General features: G+C 43.5%; 2 protein-coding genes across 2 annotated transcripts in view; one reads left to right on the top strand and one right to left on the bottom strand.

Annotated features, from left to right (window-relative positions):
* Positions 1 to 9107, bottom strand: part of LOC127008425 (synaptotagmin-17-like) — a 23546-nt gene extending 14439 nt beyond the window's left edge. Inside the window, exons 1-3 of the mRNA XM_050880575.1 lie at positions 9019 to 9107; positions 6591 to 6900; positions 3877 to 4137 (exon numbers count right to left, since the gene is read on the bottom strand). Of these exons, the coding sequence (XP_050736532.1) occupies positions 3877 to 4137; positions 6591 to 6632 (303 nt within the window). The 5' untranslated portion in view covers positions 6633 to 6900; positions 9019 to 9107. The remainder of the gene's footprint in view (positions 1 to 3876; positions 4138 to 6590; positions 6901 to 9018) is intronic.
* A 650-nt stretch (positions 9108 to 9757) lies between these two features.
* Positions 9758 to 10000, top strand: part of LOC127008421 (sodium-coupled monocarboxylate transporter 1-like) — a 19896-nt gene continuing 19653 nt past the window's right edge. The window contains exon 1 of the mRNA XM_050880569.1: positions 9758 to 9929. The gene's annotated coding sequence lies outside the window, so the exon portion shown is untranslated. The remainder of the gene's footprint in view (positions 9930 to 10000) is intronic.

Here is a 10000-nt window from a genome sequence, read left to right as displayed (position 1 = left end):
CTTTTCCCTACAATTTCCCTTTCCTTATCAATCTTTCTTTTCCTTTCCCTTATGTTCTATTTCCTTCTCTTCCCTTCCCTTCTCCTTTCTCTCCTTTTCTTTCCTTTCCTACCCTTTCTTTTCTCTTCTCGTCCTCTTTCTTTCCTTTCCTTCCCTACAATTTCCCTTTCCTTATCAATCTTTATTTTCCTTTCCCTTATCTTCCATTTCCTTCTCTTCCCTTCCCTTCCCTTCCCATCCATTCCTATTTAATTTTTTCCTTCCTTTAAATGATCAAATTCCACCCTTCATATTACTTTACCCAATCGCATTTTCAGTCCAGTATTACCTAACTCATTTCCTTCTTATTTACTGTTGCAGACTCGATCATTATCCGCTTGGCTTTCAACGCCCGCGGCCACAGACACGCTGATTCCCATTCTGTTAGGTGACGTGGGCAGTATGATATTAATAGCCTTGGCCACGCGGGAGCCTTAGATGCACGGAGTCGAGTTAAGACCGCCGCCTGTAGACGTATATATTAAGTCTGGTTCCTCGCTTACACAAGGCTGGCCCACTAAATGCCAGGCAGAAGACGGGAGGCACACACATAAGGGCCGTGTTCTCAGACGCTTTATGGTCTCACAACAACTGTCTTTCAAGGCCACAAAGGAGAGTAGTTGGGTTCTCAAGAGTGTTATTAACGTTAATGGTGCAGAAGCCTTGTCAAGCTATGTATTCCTAGACCCATAAAACTACCCATGGAAATACTAACACAGCCTCTACGAAAGCCTTGTTAAACTATCATTAGGCTCATAGAACTAGCCTCTACGAAAGTCTTGTCAAACTAACACTACCCATGGAAATACTAACAGAACCTCTACGAAAGCCTTGTCAAACTATCACTAGGCTCCTAAAACTACCCATGATGGAAATACTAACACAACAACCTGTACGAAAGCCTTGTCAAACTATCACTAGGCTCACAGAACTAGTCATGGAAATACTAACACAGCCTCTACGGAAGTCTTGTTAACCTATCACTAGGCTCCTAAAACTACCCATGGAAATAAGAACATAAGAACATAAAACCACAGCCTGTACGAAAGCCTTGCTAAACTATCATCAGGCTCATAGAACTAGCCATGGAAATACTAACACAGCCTCTACGAAAGCCTTGTCAAACTATCACTAGGCTCCTAAAACTACCCATGGAAATACTAACACAATAACCTGTACGAAAGCCTTGTTAAACTGTCATTAGTCACATAAAACTACCCATGGATATACTAACACAACAACCTCTAAGGAAGCCCTGTCAAACTCTCACTACCGAGGGAGAGCTATAACCTAAAAACTGGGCCCAGGTCAGAAATACTTGCTGAACACCGCCCTAGAATAAGAAGCGGTGCAAGCAACCTGGCGGGGCGGGGATGCATCAGGCTTGCTTCACGGCTAGTGGTGTACCTGGGGACTCTCGGCGCATCAACTGCCTGAGTAGATGGGGTACACGAGCGTTGGTGCTATGGGTTGTTTCCCTCCCCGACTTTTCTCTATCCCTTCCCTTTCCTACCTTTCTCTTCTCTTCCTTTCGCTTCTCTTCTATTTCTTTATTTCCCTTCCCTTCTCTTTCCTTTCCTTCCTTCCCTACCATTTGCCTTACATTTTCTTTCCTTGTTTTCTCTTTCCTTCCCTTCCTTTCCCGTCTCTTCCTTTTTATTTTTTTTCTTCCTTTTCCTTTCCTATATTTCTCCCTTCCCCTCCTTTCCTTTCCTTCCCATCCTTCCTCTACGGTTGTGTAAATGGGAGGGTTAATGAACTCCACAGAGGCAAAATGACGAGGAGGAGGAGGAGGAGGAGGAGGAGGAGGAAGAGGAGAAGGAGGAGGAAGAGGAGGATGAGGATGAGGAGGATGAGGATGAGGAGGAAGGATGCTGTCAGATCATATTGCAACCACCAAGATCACAAGAATTGTTGAAACACACACACACACACACACACACACACACACACTATATAACAGTTTTGTAACCAAGCACATGGACACACACACACACACACACACACACACTATGTAACAGTTTTGTAACCAAGCACACACACACACACACACACACACACACACACACACACACACACACCGCGAATGTCAGTCCTTCATAAAAAAAAAAACTAGAACGTATAAAAAATAAAAAAAAAACGGGCAAATCGAGGGACCAATGTAGTTTTTTTTTTTTTTTTTTTTACAGCAAAGGAGACAGCTCAAGGGCACAAAAAAGTAAACATTAATAAAAAAAAAGCCCGCTACTCGCTGCTCCTAAAAAGAATCCAAAGAGTAGTAGAAATAAGTATTGAAAAACCGCAAAAGTCGAGGACCAGTGCAGTAGAGATAAGAACTTAAGAACAGAAGAACATAACAGAAAAAAGTGTACCTAAGTGTGTTCGTTAGAACCAAAAGCGGCAAATGTAAACACAAACTATACAGTGTGTTTCTAAGCGAGTAAGTTGTACCCGCTACGGACAGTCACGGGCCACTAAAATTATTAACTGAGAGCGTGACGTAAGAGCTGACTTATTTAACTTGACCCCTTGTCTTTATATAGCTTGACTGAGTGACCGGCCACGTCTTGATTCACTGCAGCCAGGGTGTGTGTGTGGGTGAGTGAGTTTGAGTACATAAGAACATAAAAACGTAGGAGTCTGCAAGAGGCCGGTAGGTAGTAGTAGTGGTGGTAGTAGTAGTGGTGGTAGTAGTAGTAGTAGTAGTAGTAGTAGTAGTAACTGAGTGGTTAGCGTGCGGGCCCCGCATTCACCGCGTGATAGACGACCCGGGTTCGAATCCGCCGCTACCACCTGGGATTTTTCAGTCACCGCCGAGTGGCTTAAGACTACCCACATGCTGTCCTGAAGACCAACCATCAACCCGGACTCTAGAGGACTCTAGAGAAAACCGTCCAAGTGAATCAAATACGAGCTCCGGGTGGCAGCATGAGCCAAGAAAAGATGGCACCACTATAAAAAAAAAAAAAAAAAACTTGCCTGCGCCATGACGGGCTGGGGCCGACTATCATCCAGGCCCCTCAAGAAAGCCTACCGGCGCTATAACCTGACATGTAAAAATAAATAAATAAATAAATAAATAAAAAAGTAATTTTTGTGTTTATTACATTTTTTATTCGCCATAAAAAACAACGTCAGACTAATCTTGATTCGCTGTGTGTGTGTGTGTGTGTGTGTGTGTGTGTGTGTGTGTGTGTGTGTGTGTGTGTGTGTGTGTGTGTGTGTGTGTGTCGTAAGGCTATTCACTTTGACGTAACGAGCCATTAAGTTAATTTATGCTTTATTATGACAAGCCGTGAAATATATATGGCAGCTTACGTAGTAGTAGTAGCAGTAGTAGTAGTAATAGTAGTAAAAGTGGTAATAGTAGCAGCAGTAGTAGTAGCAGTAGTATTGTAGTAGTAGTAGTAGTAGTAGTAGTAGTAGTAGTAGTGAAGTCGAAGTAGTAGTAGTAGTGGTAATAAAAGGAGATGGAAACACACACACACACACACACACACACACACACACACACACACACACACACACACACACACATCCCTTCCATTCCCCCATCCCTTTTCTTTTTCTTCCCAACTCTTCTATTCCTTTCCTTTCCTTCAATTTCCTATACTCTTTGCCTTTCTTTTTTTCCCTTTCTACCATTTCCTCCCCTTCCCCTTTCTGTCAGTCGGTCCGTCTGTCTGTCTCAACCCTCCCCTTCCCCCTCCTCTCTGTCTGTCTGTCTGTCTCTCTCACCCCTGCCGTACATTCTCTTCTTATCCACCCAACCTAGTCAGGGCTGATGCCAAAAAAAGAAAACAAAGCAAAACAAAATAAAAAAACAAACAAACATACCTGCAAAATGTACTGTATATCTTCCTTCCTCGGGTGTGTGGTGACCTTCTCCTCGCCCTCACAGCAGGACCAGCAGCAGCAGCACCAGCAGTAGTAGCAGCAGCAGCGGTACCAGGCGGGGTCATCATGGTCGTGGAGGGCGTGGGGGTCGTTCTTCCGCCAACAGCACAGCACCTCACGCCACCACCACGCCCACTCCCCGACTCCTCCGCCCACGCCTCCTCCTCCTTCTCCTCCTTCGGCGTTGTCACCCTCGCCGCCCTGTTAGAAAGAATGGGAAGAGTGATATATATATATATATATATATATATATATATATATATATAGAGAGAGAGAGAGAGAGAGAGAGAATACGAAAGATAGAACATAAGGCAGACAGAGAATAAAGGAATAAGAACAAATAAAATAAATAACAGAGATAACAAAGGAGAGAAAATACCCTTCCTGCTTTCCTCTCTCTCTCTCTCTCTCTCTCTCTCTCTCTCTCTCTCTCTCTCTCTCTCTCTCTCTCTCTCTCTCTCTCTGTCCATCTTGTTAGGCAAGTTTAAAATTTTCCCGGAATGACTGGCTTATCGTGTGTGTGTGTGTGTGTGTGTGTGTGTGTGTGGTCTAAGGGAAACCAAGGGAAGGGAAGGAAGGAAAGGAAAGGGAAGAGATGGTTTGGGGAACACACACACACACACACACACACACACACACACACACACACACTCAAACACGTGAACGTTTAGATAATACACACATATCATCTAACCTACTTACTTCCTGCCCTAAAAAAAAATCTCCCTTTCGTTACCCACCCTTACCCTTCCCCTCTCTCCCTCCCTTTCTCTGCCCACCCTTCCCTCTCCCTCCCTTCTCAAGCTACCAACGTGACTCCTCCTTACGCAAGTGTGTTTTATAGCTATCCTTCACTTCCCTGACCTCTCCTTCCTTTGTTCTCTCTCTCTCTCTCTCTCTCTCTCTCTCTCTCTCTCTCTCTCTCTCTCTCTCTCTGTGTGTGTGTGTGTGTGTGTGTGTGTGTGTGTGTGTGTGTGTGTGTGTGTGTGTGTGTGTGTGTGTGTGTGTGTGTGTGTGTGTGTTTAATTTCTCTCTCTAATGGTTGTCCTTTCTTTTTCTTTCTTCTTTCCTCTTTTTCTCTTTCTTTCTTTCTTCCTTCCTTTCCTTTCTCTTTTCTTTCCTTTCCATCTAGTTTTCCTCTTTTTCCTTTTCGTCTTTAATTTCCCTTTCCTGATCTGCTTTCTCTTTCCCCTTTCAATTTTCTTTCCTTTCCTTTTCCTCTTTATCTCCTCTTTCTTCTGTTTACTTTCTCTTTTCCTTTCCTCCTCCCCTTCTCCCCTTCCTTTTCTTTCTTTCTCTTTCCTCTCTCTCTGTTCCCTCTCTTTCCCCTATTTTCTCCTTCTTTCTCTTTTCTTCCCATTCACTTTTCCTTCCGTTCTTCCTTCCCTTTCCCGAAGACGAAAAAAAAAAAGCAGTTAAAACACACACACACACACACACACACACACACACACACACACACACACACACACACACACACACACACACACACCCGTAATATATCCATAATTACTACTTTGGTGTTTAAGAAATGAGAAGCTCTGAAGTAGATAATAGTAATGGTGGTGGTGGTGGTGGTGGTTATCTTTGCTCTTTCCTTTTCATTTTTTTTATCATATTATTTTTTTGATGAGGATGAATGCGTGGTTCAGAGAGAGAGAGAGAGAGAGAGAGAGAGAGCATTGTTATCAGTCGACATTTGAGTTGCTGCAAAACGACTCGCGGTCACACACACACACACACACACACACACACACTAATTTTTCTTTCCATATTAAATTTTTTTGTGCTCCTTTTTTCTCTCAGTTTGTCCCTCTGGTTATATAAAAGTTTGTCTGTGTCTGTCTGTCTGAATCTGTCTGTTAAGTCGAAGACAGGCCGATAGACAAACAGGCAAATACTCCACCACCATCACCACCATCATCACCACCATCACCACTACCTCCATCTTCATCACCACCACCCTCTCCACCACCATATGCTAGTCACACCTCCTTTCTCTCTCTCTCTCTCTCTCTCTCTCTCTCTCTCTCTCTCTCTCTCTCTCTCTCTCTCTCTCTCTCTCTCTCTCTCTCTCTCATTACTTCTGACAGTCCACTCATTTACAAAACCAACACACACACACACAAAAAAAACCTTCCTCTGCCACATGCCTCCAGTCAGTTAGTCAGTCAGTTAGCTAGCACCACTACATCCAAATCAGTCAGTCAGTCAGTCAGTTTGCCAGCACCCCACACCCACATCCGTCAGTCGGTCGGTCAGTTAGTCAATCAGTCAATTAATCAGTCAGTCAGTCAGCTAGCACCAGCATACCCTCTTCCACCCAAGCACTGTCTTATCACATTCTATCGGTCAAATCAGTTAGTCAGTCAGTCAGTCAGTGGCAGCAGTAACCCAAGAACCCCATTTCCCAGTCAGTCAGTTGGTCAGTCAGGCAGCAACACGCCCATATCCACCCCAACTTACCCTCTCCCGCACCAGTCAGTCAGTCAGTTGGTCAGTCATTTAGTCAGTCGGTCAGTCAGTCAGTCAGTCAATCAGTCAGTCAGTCAGGCAGTCGGTTAGCCAGCACAACCACCCTCTTCCATACCAGTCAGTCAGTCAGTCAGCAACAGTAACCCAACCTCACCTCACCTCGCCCGTTTCCTCCTTACCTCAGCATCTGTTAGGACCTGTTGCACGTGACGGGGACCCATGTTTCACACCTTCAGGCCTTCTTCGCTCCGCCGCTCACTGTCCAGCATCGTTCACCAGGCTCAGCCAACCCTTCTCTCTCTCCCCGCGCCGCCTGCTTGCTCCATCCCTTCAGTAGACGCGAGAAAAGATCGGGAAAAAGGCCCTTCGTCTGACGCCCTTCTGATAGCGAGCCGGGCGGAGAGAGCGACCAAGGCCCATGCGAGGAGAGAGCAAGGCGGTGATTGGCTGCGGGACTGGAAGCTGGGCCCCCATTGGTCGATAGCCAGGCTGTAGGAAGGAGATGATTGGCTGAGGGGAATTTACGATCAATGAGAAGGGCTCCGCGGTCTGTAGGAAATTGTCTTGGTGTGTGTGTGTGTGTGTGTGTGTGTGTGTGTCTTTGCGAGTGTTTTGAGTGTATTCTATGAAACTTTTGGTATATAAGCATTTTAGATTTATAGAAACTGTCCATCTATCTATCTGTTTATCTATCTATTTAGATGAAGAGAAGAAGCATTTCCTTTACTATTTATAACATTTTGACAAAGGTTAAACTTGGAATATTTTTAAACTAATACTTGTGAGCAGAAGCAGTTTAAGGATTCAGTGGCATATTTTTAAACATTCCCTAGCTCTCAAGCTCAGATATCTAACAAGGGTTTCATAATAAGAGTTTGGGTCACTTCCTTGGCTAGTTGTATGACCCTGGTGGTGGTAGTTTGACCCTTTCTCTGAACTGTGATATATCAAGACACCTCTCCACATGAAATTGACCTCTCTTTTTGCCACTCTTTACTTTTGTTTGTTGTGGGAGCGGTGAGTAGCGGTTTTTTTTTTTCTATATTCTTTTTGTTGCCATTGAGCCGTTTCCTTTATTGTAAAAAAAAAATAATAATAATAATAATAATGATAATAATCACTCATTAAAATCTGATTGATCTCCTTTTTGGCCTTTGGAAATAATTGAGGGGTGAGGGGTGGAAGGGTCTGACAATATTGGTCTCAGATTCTGGCTAATTGGAGGAAAGTAAAATGTGTGTATGCAGTCACAGTTACATAGAACTAACAATTAAGGAGTCAATGAACTATAATAATCTTTGCAATTTCTTCTATCAGTCACAGATTGAGGATGGTAACTATATTAAGCTGGTCAATACTAATATAACTTTTTAGTAAAAAAAAAAAAAAAACTCTACAACAATCAATATTACCAATTACATTATTCTTGGGGCTCAGGATTGCAGCAAAATAATTCCCTGGAGCAAATTCTAAACTGTCACGGCTTTGGAAAATATTATAGTTTCCCCTTCTCAAAAACCCACATGAATTGCAAGTTGATTATTTCATGTATGTAGCTAATGCAAAGGGATTAAAAAAAAATACATTAAGGTAATTTTAGGACTTAATAAAACATGTAAAAATTAGGAAGAAACCCACGTTTGTTAATTTGTTACTGGGTAGAGGAAGACACAGATGCAAGAGTCCTGGTAACCTTTTCAATCCTACCTCCTACCTGTCTACTCCTACCTACCTACTCCTCTCTACCTACCTACTCCTATCTATCTACTCCTACCTGCCTACCTACCTACTTACCTACCAACTGACTATACTCTCATTTTCCATGCCATAATTCCTCCCATTGATCAGAAACAGAAAACAAAACTGCACTCACGACATAAAAATAATTTAAATAAAGGACAAGGAAAATTAATTGGTTTAACAAGAGGGGAACATCAGTGTTTATGTTAAAGGGTAAAACTGAACACTAGACTTGCTGGACAGTCACCTCCACTTACTATAGTCACCTCCACCTACAAGACAGTCACCTCCACTTACTAGACCAGTGGTTCCCAAACTTTTTTACATGCCCCCTTTTGATTTCTAAGAAATCCTCACGCCCCCCTCCCCATCCTTTGTTTAAATATATATATATATATATATATATATATATATATATATATATATATATATATATATATATATATATATATATATATATATATATATATATATATATATATATATATATATATATATATATATATCAGTGTTACTTCTTCATATGTGTGTGTGTGTGTGTGTGTGTGTGTGTGTGTGTATTTATTTCTTGCAAAACTGCAATTTTTGGCAGACGGAATCACGCCCCCCCCCTGTATCCAGCTCACGCCCCCCAGTTTGGGAACCATTGGTCTAGCAAGTGGAGGTGATTGTCTTGTAGATGGAGGTGACTGTCTAGTAACTAGACAGTCACCTCCACTTACTAGGCAGTCACCTCTACTTACAAGGCAGTCACCTCCACTTGCTATAAAATCACCTCCACCTGTCAAAGTCGCCACCACACCACACGTCACTATCTTCCTCCAGTACCTAAACATCTAACACACACACACACACACACACACTTACGGTTCCAGTTCTGTCTGTCTGTCTATTTTCTCAAATATTCACCACAGTAGCACCACACTTCAGCTGATTCATCCCTCCATGTGACCCGCGCAGCGTAAACAAAACGAGATAGTTGCCACGTGTCACCTCCCGCCCCTTGATACCTCCGCCTCACTGGACTCCCCGGCGGCTACGAATGTTGTATCATGGCTTTTTATGGATAATTTAACATAATCCAGGGTAAAAATAGTCCTTGAAGTTATAAGACAAAGGCAATCGCTGGGAATCCTCGTGTTTGGTAACCACAGCGTTTGCCATGTCTCCCCGTTGGCCCCTACTGTTCCTCCCCAACACAGCCCTCTCCCGACTGCTACTACTGTTGTGTGAGGTATTTTTATGTATAATTAAACGTAATCCATGTCAGTAATACCTTTTAGACCTACAGGGCGAAGGCAATCGCTGGCCACCCTCTTGTTGACATCCCTGTGTGCCATACCTCCCGCCCGTCGCTGCTGTTCCTCCCCTTTACAGCCCTTTCTTGGCGGCCACGACTCCTTCATCATGTCTATTTACGCATATTTAAACAGATTTCACGTTAAAAACACCCTGTAGACCTATAGGATGAAGGCAATCGCCGGCCATCCTCTTGTTGACATTCCCGTGTGCAGACGACGCAGCCATACCTCCCGTCCGCCCCTGCTGTTCCTCCCCCACACAGGCCTGCCCCGGCGGCCAAGACTCCTTTATCATGTCTATTTACGCATAATTAAACAGAACCCACGTTAAAACACCCTGTAGACCTGCAGGACGAAGGCAATCGCTGGCCATCCTCTTGTTTGACTTCTTTGAGGGTTTTCGTGTGCAGACGACGTCCGCCCGTTCTGTTCCTCCTCAACACAGCTCTCCCCCGGCGGCTACTACTGCTGTATCAGGTATTTTTATGGATAATTTAACATAATCCACATTAATAATACCCTTAGACCTATAGGACGAAGGCAATCGC

The sequence above is a fragment of the Eriocheir sinensis genome, chromosome 37 (genome assembly GCF_024679095.1).
Source record: "Eriocheir sinensis breed Jianghai 21 chromosome 37, ASM2467909v1, whole genome shotgun sequence".
Classification (NCBI taxonomy): domain Eukaryota; kingdom Metazoa; phylum Arthropoda; class Malacostraca; order Decapoda; family Varunidae; genus Eriocheir; species Eriocheir sinensis.
Note: the sequence above shows the minus strand (reverse complement) of the source record. Positions and strands in the feature narration are given on the sequence as shown.